Raw genomic sequence first — 14,924 nt, 5'->3', positions numbered from 1 at the left:
GATGTCCAATAGGTAACTTTTTGATGTCAAGAGGCTAAAAACTCCACCCTCAGATCATGCTAATGCCGCCATTTTGTGAACGTGGGTCCTATGAGGAGGCGTGGAGTCTGACTATGCCTGTGTAGATCATCAATCACCTCACTCTCCTCACCACCAATCACCTCTCTCCACATTTCAGACCACCTTGCCCCCTACCCCATAAATATGCCTGAGTCTCTATTTTCAGGGAAGCAAATTTGAGGCTCATGCTCTCGCTTCCTTACGTGGCTGCCTTGTGAGTAAACTCTCTCTCTGCTGCAATCTCATCATCTCAGTGTTTGGCTTTCTGGGTGGCCGGCAAAAACGAACCTGGTTCGGTAACAGGCCCAGGACGGCCAGAGCCACCAATTTTCAAGAAAAGCCAGAAGTTTGGATTTCCCCCCTACATTTAGTATTGGCAACTAGTTAAAAAAAATTAAAAACAACATGTCGGTTACACAAAACCTGTCTGCAGGCTGCATCTTATATCACTTCGCAGTTGGGGCCTTAGGTCTCGAGGGAGAAGCAGAGCAGGCTGAAGACTGAACCCTGGGGAGCACTGCTGTCTGCAGGGTGAGCAGAGGAAGAGAATGCAGGCGAAGGAGACGAAGGACATGGGAAAGGTGGGGGGGCCCGGAACAGGGATGGCAAGCAAGGAGACTTCCAAGGTGAAGGGAGAGGTCCCCGAGTGATGCGACTCAGCAGACGTCCACTGAGAGAGAGAAGCCTGGAGAAAGGTCACTTGATGCAGCCTTTCAGAGGCCACAGTGTAAACCTGTCACTCCCTGCATTCTGCCGGTGAGTGCCCTTCCCAGCCCCTGCCTTTGTCTTTGCCATTCCTTCCACCTGTGACACCCTTTCCTCTCCCACTGCTGGGTGAACTCTTATCCTGTGAGGGCTGGCTTCAGCGTCACCACCTCTCTTTCCTCTTCTGTGGTTGTCTACCTCACGGATGACTTGCTCTCCTGGTAGAGTTCCCAGAGTCCTTGATTCCATGTCACAACACTTACCATGTTTGATTCAAATACACTTGGGGGTCTGTATGTCTCACCCACATCTCACTTACTGGCTATAAGATGCTGTGGTTCAGGGAATGGATCTTTTTTATCCTCCTCTCTCTAGGTCTGTCCCATGCTTGGCACATTCTGTGCAGTGCTCGAGCAATGCTTGCTGAAGCACAGGGACGAAGAGCAGGAACTCAGAGTCAGGCTGCCTGGGTTGGGAACCTGGCTTTGCCACTGTCTGTGCAGCCCTGGGCATAGCTTTTGACCTTTCTGTGCCTATTATAAGTTATACTCAAAGACTCAGAACAGCATTTGATACTTAGTAGGCCTTATCAAAGTGTTAAGCTATTATACATGTGTTATATATAATATATAAGTATTACCATTATTAAATGTTTGCTTTGTTATTAAGTTGCTTCATCTGTTTTGCACACTAATGCATCCTCAGTGTCCAGAACAGTGCCTGGAACACTGCAGGTGCTTAATAAATATTTGTAAAATGAATGAATGAAGAAGTGATGGACTTCCCTTTGCCCTCACTCCACAGTCACACTGCCTTCCCAGAGAGGGTGACAGGGTGTTCAAGGGCCAACAGGGCCTAAATCAGGGATTTAGTAGAAATGTGTGGGCAGGTCTAGGACCTAGCCTTCAATTGTTTCTCTAGGAAAACATGACTAAACTACAAAGCAACTTCTGGAACCCAGGCCAAAGGTAAGTTGGGAAGGAAAATCTGCATGGCATGTGTACCAGGAATAACCTCCTTTGTCTTGTTTTATTCCATACTCTTAAACTGCCCTCTCCAGGCAAGGCTGAATAGACTGCAAGTTGCAAGTTAATCTGAACTTCACTTTTTGTCCTTGCTCTCACAGGGAGTGAACAGGCTTCAGAACACTGCAAAGTGTTCACATAACCAACAAAAGGAGTGGTTTTTCTTTTCTTTTTTTTTTTATACACAGAAGCCCAACAAGTGTGCTTCTTTCTCTTTTTTTTTTAAAGATTGGCACCTGAGCTAACATCAGTTGCTAATCTTCTTTTTTTTTTCTCCTTCTCCCCCAAACCCCCTTCAGTACACAGTTGTATATTCTGGTTCTAAGTGCCTCTGGTTGTGCTATGTGGGACACCACCTCAGCATGGCCTGATGAGCAGTGCCATGTCTGTGCCCAGGATCCGAACCTGCAAAACTCTGGGGTGCCAAAGTGGAGCCTGCGAACTTAACCACTCTGCCACGGGGCCAGCTGCAAAATGAGTGTTTTGGAGTCACACAGACCTGGATTCGAATCAGATCTGACCCTCAGCTGCTCTATAATCATGGATTGCACTTGGCATCCTGAGTCTCACTTTTCTTACCTATAAAATAGAGATACATTTACTTTCCTCACAAGATTGTGATGGGAGGGGGCCGGCCCTATGGCGGAGTAGTTGAGTTCCCACACTCCGCTTCAGCGGCCCAGGGCCTCACTGGTTTGGATCCTGGGTGCGGACACGGTGCCGCTCATCAGGCCACGCTGAGGAGGCATCCCACATATCATAACCAGATGGACCTACAACTGAAATATACAGTTGTGTACTGGGGGGCTTTGGGCAGAAGAAGAAAGAAAAGAAAAACACATTGGCAAGAGATGTTAGCTCAGGTGCCAATCTTAAAAAAAAAAAAAAAAGACTGTGATGGGAAAGCAATTAATTCAGCATTTTGAAACCACTCAAGCCATAAACAAATAGGTATTACTGGATCTGCACATTGGTTCCTTCCTAGGGCTTCAGGAAAACAAAAAGTAGCACCTCATCCGTAAAAGGCTGGGAGACCCCTAACCTAAGCTCAACCCTCTCTGAAGTTGAGAGGGCCTGGGCTTTCCTGTTCCACCGCGCGTCAGGGGCAAAGCCCTGAGGGTTTGGGTGGGCGATCAGTGAGGGACCAGATGAGGATGCAGGAATCTGGGCTAAACTCCATGCTTTCTTTCAGGTCAAACGTCACAATTCACAAAGCCTGGTAAGGACTAAGGAAACGAGATCCTGAAAAACTACGAAGTGAAACTCAGAGAGGGTCGGTGTCTGTTGTCGGGGGAGGAGCTTTAGAGCCAGAGAAGGAGGTTGGCGGCCGAAAGGACAAGGCGTTTGGTTTAGCGGAAGGGCAACGCAGCACAAGATCTCGTCATCCTCAGCGAAAGTGGGGCCCAGCGAAAGGGACCAGCCAGAGAAATTTCGGTTCCCGCCCGCTGCCTCCCGGCTTTGACTACAGTTGGGTCCGCAGACTCTCTGGGCCCCTCGCCCCGCCCCCAGAGGGTAATAGACCGTACCATTATGCCTTTATATGGGTAGAGGTGAATAACGGGCTAGTCCTGCAGAGCGACTCCGAGTTCTTTATCAGAGAAAACATGATTCTATACACTATTTTCAGGATACTTAGTTAATATGCTTCCCTTCTGCCTGCTTAGATTCTGTATACACCCTGAAGAGCCATAGGAGTGCGGCCGTGCTTTCCCTTTTTCCTTTCCGCACTTGGTGCGTTCTTCCGCCGTACGTAGGCGGGGAGGCGTACATAAACCTCGACGCTGGAGGCGGGGCTGTTCAGTCCTCGAGGCGTCGGTGCTCCGTAGCGTTGGAATCTTGTTGCTTGTCGGCCTGTGCGCGCGTGCGCGGACATGGCCTCAAACGGTATGTAAAGGCGCGAGGCGGCGGTGGTGTGCCGGCCCGGGGCCTCGTTCTCTCCCCGCTAGGCTTTTGTTTTTCGGTAGGACTCGGGCGGTGATTGCGTGTAGGATCTTCTCGCACGACTGTGGCGGGAAGCAGCAGAGAGGGGTGGGAAAGGGAGGCCGATGTCGCCATTTTGTTTTCGCTCGTCTGGCGTCTTGCGCGGGACAGGAGGTCTTCCCTTCCCAGTCCCTTTACCTGAGGTGACGGTTGGGAGGGACACTTGTCCGTGGTTTGAAACGTGAGACACGGATGGAAGTGCTCGGTCTCCGTAGTCGTTCTTTCCCCTGGGTCCCAGCCCCGTGCTCGGGCCCGCTTTGTCGCAGTGCTGCATCCGGGCACTCGGTGCGCGCACGCGCTCTGCTGGCCCCTCCCCCCTTTCTCGGGGTGCGAACCCCCCTCCCATCTCGTTTTGGCCCTGCTTTTTGTCGCGAGACCCTCCGCTGGAGACTCCGCGCCGCGTCGAGTGTGGGCCTCGCCGCCTGGGTCCCTCGGGAAGGGGCGGGACCGCTCGGTTCCCGCCTCGGTTGCCACGCGGCCGGGGGCGGAGGCTTGGGATCGGGGCTGCGCCCCCGCTTAACGGTTGTGTGTGGGGGGGATCGTCCCGCGGACTTGGGGACCGAGCCCGAGGGTTTTCCCGCCTAAATTTACTCTTTCTGCAGTGGGAACCGAAAGAACGGCTGCCCGAGGCCACACCCTCTCCCGGTCCTTTTGCCCTTTCCTGCGAGGGAAGCGCCGCGTTTCCTGTGCTGAGGAGGGGAGTTGATCTGGCTAGTGCGTCTTCAGTGTGGCGCGTTAAAAGCGCTTTTGCTACTTTTGGTTCGCCGTCTCTTCGCAGCTCCGGGGAAGGCAGGGTAGATGAGGAAACGGAATCATTTGGACCCGCAGGCCTGGGCGCTCGAGGACCAGTTGACTGTTGCCTCCTGGGGCGAGCACTTTGATGATCTGTCCTTTGGGGTCAGAGGGCTCTTTTCTCTTGGCTCTGCTTTGAAAGCCCACTTTTCCAATTTCCAAGGTTGGGCAAAGGGTGAAGAATGGTCTCTTTTGAGACATTCGGTTTCGAGAGTAGAGGCCACATTCCGAACGCTGCTGCCTCTAGCTTGAATTAAAACCCGGTTAAGTAGCTGTGGGACTTTGGCTTGATTCCTGGTAATAACTTTTTTCGTAGAGTGGGTGTGAAAAGGAAATGTGTGTGAGTTTGTGCAGTTCTTGACGTCAACTGAATTTGCAGAACATGGTAGCTGTCCGCCAAGATTCTTGGTTTTTACAGTAGGAGTTAAGGCTTCTCAGTGACTGCAGAAATTTGCTCTTTTTTATGGTACGAAAGCTAGACTCTAATCTGCCAGCCTGCCCCTTCTCTCAACTATTTCAGGTGGGAATTTCTGCCCTTCCTTGCAACATAGTCTTGTTGGTTTTCTTACCTGGCGGCCCCAGGGCTTGACTTAAGGAATTTAGCCCTATTCTGTCAGGGATGCCTGAAGGTAATGTAATTGTATTGCTCGTTTTTTTCATAATTGTGTTTTTCTTTTGCAGATTATACCCAACAAGCAACCCAAAGGTGAGTGTTAGTTCTGGCCTTTCAGTTTGTAGGGGGCAAGGGTGGCTAAGGTATCTTTTCCTAATTGCACTGTGTTTCTTTTTGTCCAGCTATGGGGCCTACCCCACCCAGCCTGGGCAGGGCTATTCCCAGCAGAGCAATCAACCCTATGGACAGCAGAGTTACAGCGGTTACGGTCAGTCAGCAGACACTTCAGGCTATGGCCAGAGCAGCTATGGTTCTTCTTATGGACAGACCCAGAACAGTGAGTCTCTTTTAGCGGGTCACCCTGCCTTTTCCTGCTCTTTCTGAATGTTGCTGTTCTTAAACCTGAGCAGTGCTCAAGTTTTGAAACTGTCCCATGTTTCTTTCCTGTTAGCTAGTCCATAACCCTTAAAACTTTTTGGAGTCTGAGTCCTTTCAAACAAAAATGCTTACTGGTTTATAGTTCTCTTCCCTTTTATTTTCTTGACTTTTTACTTTTTTTTTTTTAATGCTGCACTTTTCCTCTTAGCATGAAAGTGAAACATGGAGGAGAGTATTCCCTAAAAAGAGAAAGTTTTAGATTTTTGATACTTACGGGGAGAAAATGATTTGCTTGAAGATGTTTGAAGTTAGACTACTACATATCATGTGATACACAAGGACCTGGAATTTGCCCTGAGGTTCTGCAGTGTCAATAATGTGGGTTCTATTTGTACTGCACACATAATGAGCAGGTTAAAATGCTATTAATGAGTAGGGATTTCTTGGGCTGTGATTACTTGTCCTGGAGACTGGCTTTGGGATGGGTGGGATGAGATTGGAACTCTGAAGTTGGTAAAAGTTGGAACATTAGCTTTAGGTAGAAGAGAAGGGTAACTTTGTGAATTGCAAGATTTCTAAGCAGTTTCTAGGAGGTGGACTCTTCAGGTATGGGTAGCATTAGGTAGTATATAGTATTTTCTTCAATCCATTCCCTGCCTTTTCTCTTTCTACATAGCTTTTGTGGTTTCCTTTCTCTTTTCTTTGTAGCAGGCTATGGCACTCAGTCAGCTCCCCAGGGATATGGCTCAACTGGTGGATATGGCAGTGGCCAGAGTTCTCAGTCGTCTTACGGGCAGCAGTCCTCCTACCCTGGGTATGGTCAGCAGCCAACTCCTAGCAGCACCTCGGGAAGGTAAGGAGTTGTCCGGGGGGCGGCAGGAAAGATTTGGGGTGAATTGATAGGGAATGATAACATGACCAGCAATAGGAGTAATGGGGGGGGTCTTTTTTGGGTTCAGAAAATGGGGTATACCAAAAGCGAAAGGAAGTGTTGGACGTGCTGGTGTTATGATTCTTTTTTCTTTTCTTTAGTTATGGTAGCAGTTCTCAGAGCAGTGGCTATGGACAGCCCCAAGGTGGAGGCTATGGCCAGCAGTCTGGCTATGGTGGACAGCAGCCAAGCTATGGACAGCAGCCAAGCTCCTATAATCCTCCTCAGGGCTATGGACAGCAGAACCAGTACAACAGCAGCAGTGGAGGTGGCGGAGGGGGTGGTGGAGGTGAGAACGTGTCTTCAGTTTTGTCTCATACCTCTTTTCTGTAAGGACTTATATTCTGTGCTTGGCCTTTACTATAAAAGGATTCTTAAAAATGTGGTTTGCTTCTTCCCTAGATGTCTTTTTATTTCTATTGCCATTTATCCTTTGGCACTGTTCAACTGTTTTATGTCACTTCACAAGTCTTTTTTTCTCTTTTTTTAAAGCATCTTTTCTTCCCTGACAGGTAGCTATGGCCAAGATCAGTCCTCCATGAGTGGTGGCGGCGGCGGCGGCGGCGGTTATGGCAATCAGGACCAGAGTGGTGGTGGCAGCAGTGGCTACGGGGGAGGCCAGCAGGACCGTGGGGGCCGTGGCCGGGGCGGTGGTGGTGGTTACAACCGCAGCAGTGGTGGCTATGAACCCAGAGGTCGTGGAGGTGGCCGTGGAGGCAGAGGCGGCATGGGGTAGGTGTCTTGTGAGCCAGGGAGTAACATGAGTGGGGAGTGTGGAGGGCTGCATGAATCTCCTTTGAAGCCTAGTCCCTTAGTGCATGGTTAGTCTTATTCTAGGGATTTGTGAGGACTTTGACTTGGGGGCATTGATTGTTTCTTCGTACAGCCCTATTTTATTTTTGTGAGAACTTGGGAGCCTGAACTCCTCCTATCCACACCTCTGAATAGAGATTTGAGTACTGACACTTCTATTTCCAAAGAAAAAGAGAAAATATGTGAGTGTGTATGGATTGGAGTCATTGATATCCTAGGCAAGAAACATGGAAGTACTGTCTTCTTTCTCTGCAAGGGAAACCGATGATCCCACTCCTTGGTAATAAGGAAACTTATTACTTGTTTTCCCATGTGTCCTTAAAGGGAGTTGTTACTGGTTAACCTGACTTCAGCTTCCAGGAATTGGCTACTCTTCCTGTATTCTGTAGTCATTTGAATCCATGAGCTTGATTTGCACTAATTTGACTGACAGTAATGATTTTGTGTTTGACTTGGTGTATGGGGCTATCTGAAATGTGCAGACCTTTTGGGCAAGACACACTTGACAGTGGTATCACACCTATCTGCTCCACTGTCCCTCTTCCCCTGGTTACTTGTCCATCTGGACCTTCTTTCCTCCCTTTCTCGCTGTAGTTGATTTGAAGTAAAACTTTAGATTTGATGTTAAAGCATTCGTCAAATCTGTCAAATTCGTCAAATACGATTTGAAGGACCCTGCTCTGTCTCCCTTGAAAAGGGGAGGAATGTCAGTGTGGTACTCCTTTTGAAAAAAGTAGGTTTTTTAAGTGTGAATTTTTATGTGGTAAGTATTCAAGAGGTGGGTGGGGGCAATCTCAAAAATCATACAAAAATAAGGAAAACTCTGTTGTGTGCGTGTGTTTAATGCAAAACTTTGAAAAGCAAAACAACTGTTATGTGACTGTTAACTTGCTCTGCATTTTATGTGCCACAGGTATGAAAGGTGACATTGCAAAATACTCCGCTCTTCTCACAGTGTAGAAGGGGTGACCCCGGGGGTGGGGGGAGATCAAAACCAGCTCAGTAGTTAGGATAGGGCTTAGCTAAGTTTGTCTCGCTTTAAGGGGAAATTGCCTTTGGTTTTGACTTTTTATGGAACGGGGTTGGGTCTGCTTGCTGCTTTCATAGCAAAAACCACAAAAATGTGTTCAGGGCTACCCCAGCCTGGTGTGAAATGTCTTCTGGGTAAATTGGGGGTAGGGTTTTTAAACCAACTACTGGGTTGTCAACCACTTGCGACAAGAGGAAAAAACATCTGCTACATCGGAAGAACGACCAAGGAAAATGGGTCATTTTTTTTTTTTTTCCAGAGGAACTAGATACATAACATTTTAAAGCAAAATCCTTAAAAATTGTGTCTGAGAAATTGCACACGTGTGTGTGACATGCTCAAAGGTCAGACAAGGGGTGGTCAGGAAGGGGAATGTATTTTAGTATCCACTTGTATCCTTTTCCCAAAACACCTACCCATGTTTGGGGAATGTTAAACAAAATCAAAACACGCCCTTTTGTAGCCGTTGGAAGCTTCATGTCCTTTCTTCTAACTTGTCTTCTCCAGCGGAAGTGACCGTGGTGGCTTCAATAAATTTGGTGGTAAGTGAACAGAGTTTCCAAAATTCCCAACTCCCAGCAATGCTTTGTCTGATTGTTCATTTGCAGATGTCTTAGCGTGTTTTTAAGTGTCAAAGGTTTTGAAGTGTCCAGAACCACCTCCAGAAAGGGGTGGGATGGAATACCACCTGCTGCCAGATGGGTGCTAACCTGGAGGCGGGCAGGGGTAAGACTCAGCAGTCGTCTGGTACCAAATTGGTTTGACCCAGGTTAATAAGAGGTGTTTAGTAGGCCTCTTGACAGGAGTGTTGCCACACCTGGCACTTAGTGACCACCGTTACGAGAAACTGGAGAGTGTGTGCTGGAACACGTGTTGCCAACTTGGCTTTAGGATCCTTTTGATCAGTGTGTCCAAGGCTAGTGTGTGTGTATAACAACCTCCAAATGTTTTAATTCTGGAAGAGGGACGTGAAATATTGCCTTGCCCTGAGGATGGTGAAGTTGGTATATATTTATATACTAAGTACTGAATGGTGTCAATGCAATTCTACATGTATGTACTTAAATGCAACTCAGATGGGCAAATAGAAACTAGCTCTGGGAAGGAAGGTGTGGACTACTTCAAGAAAGATTGGGAGCATGTGTGGCTCATGGGAAATAACCAGGTCTTAAACAGCACAAACTGAATTCATGGAAAAATGGCAAATTTGAGAAGTCTCCCAGTAAGCTGGAACTTTTCTGGTTTGGTTACCTAACGAAAGGTTTCTTGATTTGTCTCAAACATTTAAAGCCAAAGGCTCGGGTTCATGATAATAGGTGTCATTGAGTGTGGGTACAATATATGTATATATATATGGTGAATTCAGATGAACTTTGGTCAAAGATGGTCTCTGGAAAAAAAATTGGAGGCTGCATTATGGAAATAAGATTTCTGGTCTGTTCCCTGGGACGTGCTTTAAAAATACAATAGTTTTAATGTATGTTTCTCATTTTCATGTGGTTTTGGGGAAACTTAACATGGTATTAAGAATGGTATCTAAAGATGAAATTAAAAATTGTTCCACAAGGGATAAATGTTTTTGGTGTTAAAGTTTGGAGAAACTGGATGGATGCATATCACTTTGCTGCTGGTGAGCCCATTCCTCTCTGGGATGAGAGAACAGGGCCAAGCTGTGAGTTGATTTGTTAACTTCACTGGGTCTCCTTCCTGGCCTCCCAGTCTGTGCTGAGGACATTTCCCAGCCTGAGCTGGGGGAGGCAGCACTTTCTGAAGTGTGGAGTTGTCCCTGTGCGGACTCAAGTTACATACAGATCTTAAAGGGGCTTGTGTCTTCCCCAGCCCTGCCTAGGATTTTCTCTGGGCAGGCAGCTGAGGACAGGGTTTGGAGTGAGACTGTGAGCACTTACCTGATATTTTGCAAGAGCTTGGATTTGGTGTTAATTTTTTTCTTTGTCTGTCTCCCTGTTGACTAATGGCTCCTCTTTCCTTGTTTTTTTTTTTTTTTTTCATGTCACTTAAGGCCCTCGGGACCAAGGATCACGTCATGACTCTGGTGAGTCCACAGTTGGCATGAAAGAATGGCTAAAGTGGTTTCAGGACTTTCCCTGGATGTTCTCTGAAACTTAAAGGAATCTGAAAAAGAAGAGCAGGGGTAGAGAAGGAGGAAAATGAAGGAAAGGGAATTTAGATGTGACTGTAGTTAGCAGTGATTTGTGAAGGAGAATATATCAGAAATACCTGATCAATGGTTTCCTTCTCCAGCAAATTAGTAGGTCTAGCAGGAGCCCTGGAATCTGCATTTCTAACAAGTCTCGAGTTGGTGATTCATCTGCCTGCGGACCATATACTACAGGAATGCTGGTCTTAAAGCATTTTTTTGTAAAATGTGCATCATGACCAAATTAGTGAATGAAAAAACACGTTAAAGGAAGCTTTTAGTGTATCTTTTGGTTATGTTTGTGTGCTGGGCTTTAGTGTAAAATAGATTTCTTACCTTGGGGTCTTCAACTGAAAGTTGAAAAACACTGGTTTACTTACTGTGTGATCTTGGGCAATTAACTCCTGAGCCTTGGTGGTTTCTTTAATGGGTGTTAACATGTTTCAAAAGGTAGTTGTAAGACTAAATTTAAGTTTTTGAAATGGCTGGTATACAGGTGCTCAAATAATGAAATCTCAGGGATGGATGTGGATTTCTTTCATTTGTCTGACCTAAACCAAATTATATTGGTTGCTTTAGAAGTTTTTTTCTTTGAAAGCTTAATATCAAGTATTTCTTAAGTTAGATTATTGAAGGTCACTCACTTGTTTTACTTTTGCTTGTTTTCTCCCTGCAAATTCGCGTTTCCTCTTGGGTTCAAGCAGAACAGGATAATTCAGACAACAACACCATCTTTGTGCAAGGCCTGGGCGAGAATGTTACAATTGAGTCTGTGGCTGATTACTTCAAGCAGATTGGTATTATTAAGGTACTTCTGGAGCAGAGTGAATGCTTTCTACTGGTTGCGGGCTTTGGGATTTTGCACATTAGTGGGGAAAAAAAAAGTCTTAATGGTTGCCAGCTTAATTGATTGAGGAGTGGTGGTTAGCTGTTGCCATTTTCTAGAAGGAATCACATCTTAACAAGGCACCATTAATTGATAAAAAAGAGAGTGTCCTAAACTCTTGGATTTGTAGGCTATAATCCTTAGTTTTATCTTTTAATATTGAAGTGAGAAACAACTGTAGTCCATGGCTTCAGTTCAAGTTACGTGTGAGATAGGAAATAGTAAATGGGAAGAGAGGAGCTAAAGTGTTACAGTAAACCTCAGGTGTTCTGAAGGAGGAAGTTGGAAGGTGGTAGTGCTATATATATTGTAAGACACTTGTGTTGCTTTCTTTAGACAAATAAGAAAACTGGACAGCCCATGATAAATCTATACACAGACAGGGAAACAGGCAAGCTGAAGGGAGAGGCAACAGTATCATTTGATGACCCACCTTCTGCTAAAGCAGCTATTGACTGGTTTGATGGTATGTATGAAGAGGCTGTTGGGGATGGGGGATAGGACAACTATCCTTGGGAAACAGGCTACGTTTTGAGGGTTCCTTTGAGTTTTCCAACATTTTACTTTATGTGCTGTTTCAGTGTAGTCTCATTTTGCCTATGTCTCTTTAGATTATAAACCTTTTCAGGGAGGCATTGTGTTTTCTTACCTTGATTGTGCCATGTGTACTTTTGAATCCACGGATCTTAATAAAATGTTTTTTTATATGTCCTTTATTTCTTCAGGTAAAGAATTCTCTGGGAATCCTATCAAGGTCTCATTTGCTACTCGGCGAGCAGACTTCAATCGGGGTGGTGGCAATGGTCGTGGAGGCCGAGGGCGAGGAGGTAAGGAGCCATTTTATGCTGTTGGTATAAAGAGGTGATGAGGAGAGGGGACGATGGTAAGGGCTTGTGTAGAAGAGGTTAGGTTAACCAAACTTGGAAGGGAAACAGACCGATAATTGTATCTACACTAGGACCCATGGGCCGTGGAGGCTATGGAGGTGGTGGCAGTGGTGGTGCTGGCCGGGGAGGATTCCCCAGTGGAGGTGGTGGTGGTGGAGGACAGCAGCGAGCTGGGGACTGGAAGTGTCCTAATCCGTGAGTGAAACTTCTTTAATTATTTCCTCAGTCCTCTTACATGTGCCTTTGATGCTAGGGTAGAGTTGTGTCTTTTCTAAACTAATGTCAAGGCCCCACTGATGGGGACAGATTTGGCCGAGAGCTTACCTAGGTAAGGTCATGATAATGGGAAAGGTATTGGATTGGGTTCAGTAATCTGCAGTTTTTGTTCCTGGCTCTGCTCCTGAGAAGCAAGCTTTTTTTGCCTTTCTGAGGCCTCAGTTTCCTCACTATCTATATGGTCTCTGGAGTCTTCCTAATTCTGGTTTTGCCTACCTCTCACTGCTCAACACTGATTCCCTTCCTTTTTCTCAGTACATGTGAAAACATGAACTTCTCTTGGAGGAATGAATGCAACCAGTGTAAGGCCCCTAAACCAGATGGCCCAGGAGGGGGACCAGGAGGCTCTCATATGGGTAAGGAATAGACGGAGCTGATAATGCATTAGGATCAAAAAGCCCTTAATTTTAAGTAGGGAGTCTAGCGGGAAGGTAGGGGGGATTTGGGGGATGTGATACATCATTTCTTTTGTTCCTAGGTGGTAACTATGGAGATGATCGTCGTGGTGGCAGAGGAGGCTATGATCGGGGCGGCTACCGAGGCCGAGGCGGGGACCGTGGGGGCTTCCGAGGGGGCCGGGGTGGTGGGGACAGAGGTGGCTTTGGCCCTGGCAAGATGGACTCCAGGTTAGTAAGATTCTAAATTGAGATAAAAGTAGAGCAACTGAACAGAGGTCGTGGGATAGTGGATAGCAAGGTTCTGTTGAGGGTGGTTTCATTTTGAGGGCTAGATTGGAAAGCTGAGTTACAACATAGAGGGTAGGGAAGGAGGGGAAATTATCTCAGGCAACTAATCTGTAGACCCACACTTAAAGACTCTATACTCTGTATGTAGAGGGAGGAGACATTTCTTGGGGTGGGTAGCAGGGGCAGATGGGCAGATTGGATTTTGGGGGTAGGGTGGGTGGAGAGGTTGGTAACTCAGACCTAATGGATACTCTTTCTTGCAGGGGTGAGCACAGACAGGATCGCAGGGAGAGGCCGTATTAACCTGGCTCCTGAGGTTCTGGAACAGCTTTTCTTCCTGTACCCAGTGTTACCCTCATTATTTTGTAACCTTCCAACTCCTGATCTACCCACGGGTTTTTTGTGTCGGACTATGTAATTGTAACCATACTTCTGGTTCCCATTAAAAACCATCGTTTTAGTTAAATTTTCTTCCTCTTCTTCCTCTTCACTCTCCTGGAGGATTGATGTCCGGGTCAGGAATGTGGGCAGTCTTCCTTTTTCATATCATCCTGCCTAGCAGGAACTGGTGTAATTTGTTCCTGCTTAGCAGGAACTGGAATAAAATGTTTGATATTTGGTCCAGGGGAGAAAAGGTCAAATGGTATCTTTGAAAGTAGAGATTAAACTTTTCTGTCATGACAAAAATTGGATGTATGTGAATGGGGTAAATGAAGAACACATGCTAGGAGTGTTGCCCAAAATGTATCCAACTTTGTGGGAGTTTTCCCGCATTTATTCACATGCTGGTCTTAGTGAGTTTACTATTTATAGCTGTTTTTTCCTTTTTAAGGACTCTTGGCACTTTTCTGAGTGGAGGGACTCAAAACAAACCAGGTTTGCTTTTGGGGCTTTATTCAAACTTGACCAAGATGGGGAGTGCATAGCTAGCCAAATTGGGTCTTTTGAGAGAAGAGTAACTGAAGCACCTCCTTCATGGCGGAGGTTCTCTTGGCTTGCTCACTCCACAGGCATAAAATGAAGTGTGTGGGTTATGTGGCTCTCAGAGTCAGAAAGTGGTAGTGCTAGGACTGAGTCCTAGTCTTCTGACCTAATTCCTTAGCAGTTTTATTCTGAAACTATTTTTCTGAAGGGGACAAACTCCTATCCCAAACATTTTGTGTAGACTTAGTTAAGAGGATGGTAAATTTGAGCGGGGAAGCTTGGGAATGAAAGAGATGGTAGGGGAGAAGGTTGGCTGGGAAAGGATTGTAGAGGCAGTTCCTTGTACTTCAAGGTAAGTGACCTGACCCCTGACACAGCCACCGTCCCAGGTCTCTGATTAGCGGGTAGATGCAGTTTGGGGGGCTTTTCCAGGAGAATGGGTGGAGATGGCAATAGCAGAGGGCATGTTGGTTCTGAGAATCTTGTTCTGGTTCCAGCTCATCCTTGGTGAAAAAATAGTGAGGCCTATGGGGTTTGGACTCTGGGCCCTCTGCTCTTTGCTACACTTCCTTGTAAATGGACAACTATTAGCCATGTTTCTCTGTTTGGTGAGAATTTCAGACTAGTCTTGTATTCTAAAGAATATGTTCCTCTTAATGAATATTGAAGATGGTCTGCAATCTTGAACCACTAGCTGCTTGCTTGGCTTTCTAAGATTGGAATTGGCATTGGGACAGGCTAACTAGGAGTAAGTGAGCAGGATAGATTGTGGGTTGGGAG

The 14,924-nt window shown here is 46.4% G+C and overlaps 1 protein-coding gene and 1 long non-coding RNA gene across 5 annotated transcripts; one reads left to right on the top strand and one right to left on the bottom strand.

The window, feature by feature from the left end:
- The first annotated feature begins 3,354 nt into the window (after window positions 1-3,354).
- FUS (FUS RNA binding protein) lies at window positions 3,355-13,686 on the top strand. 4 transcript variants are annotated; one of them, XM_070567939.1, is made up of 15 exons: window positions 3,355-3,674; window positions 5,244-5,268; window positions 5,358-5,512; window positions 6,265-6,406; window positions 6,586-6,773; window positions 6,997-7,216; window positions 8,835-8,869; window positions 10,348-10,380; window positions 11,190-11,293; window positions 11,708-11,837; window positions 12,097-12,198; window positions 12,330-12,453; window positions 12,790-12,890; window positions 13,013-13,160; window positions 13,484-13,686. In XM_070567939.1, exons 1-15 carry the CDS (start codon window positions 3,662-3,664, stop codon window positions 13,521-13,523), a joined length of 1,560 nt encoding a protein of 519 aa, XP_070424040.1. In that variant the 5' UTR covers window positions 3,355-3,661; the 3' UTR covers window positions 13,524-13,686. The 4 variants fall into 4 exon arrangements, with proteins under 4 accessions (XP_070424040.1, XP_070424038.1, XP_070424039.1 ...); XM_070567937.1 differs by having other exon boundaries at window positions 3,460-3,674; window positions 6,262-6,406; XM_070567938.1 differs by having other exon boundaries at window positions 3,555-3,674; window positions 11,187-11,293.
- LOC139074868 (uncharacterized) lies at window positions 3,360-4,067 on the bottom strand. Its single transcript, XR_011524742.1, has 2 exons — window positions 3,909-4,067; window positions 3,360-3,793 (listed from the first exon to the last, which is right to left on the bottom strand). It is a non-coding gene; the product is annotated as an uncharacterized lncRNA (long non-coding RNA).
- Window positions 13,687-14,924: the final 1,238 nt, after the last annotated feature.

Source organism: Equus przewalskii, chromosome 12, assembly GCF_037783145.1.
Source record: "Equus przewalskii isolate Varuska chromosome 12, EquPr2, whole genome shotgun sequence".
In the NCBI taxonomy this organism is placed as follows: domain Eukaryota; kingdom Metazoa; phylum Chordata; class Mammalia; order Perissodactyla; family Equidae; genus Equus; species Equus przewalskii.
This window is presented reverse-complemented; position numbering and strand designations above follow the sequence as displayed.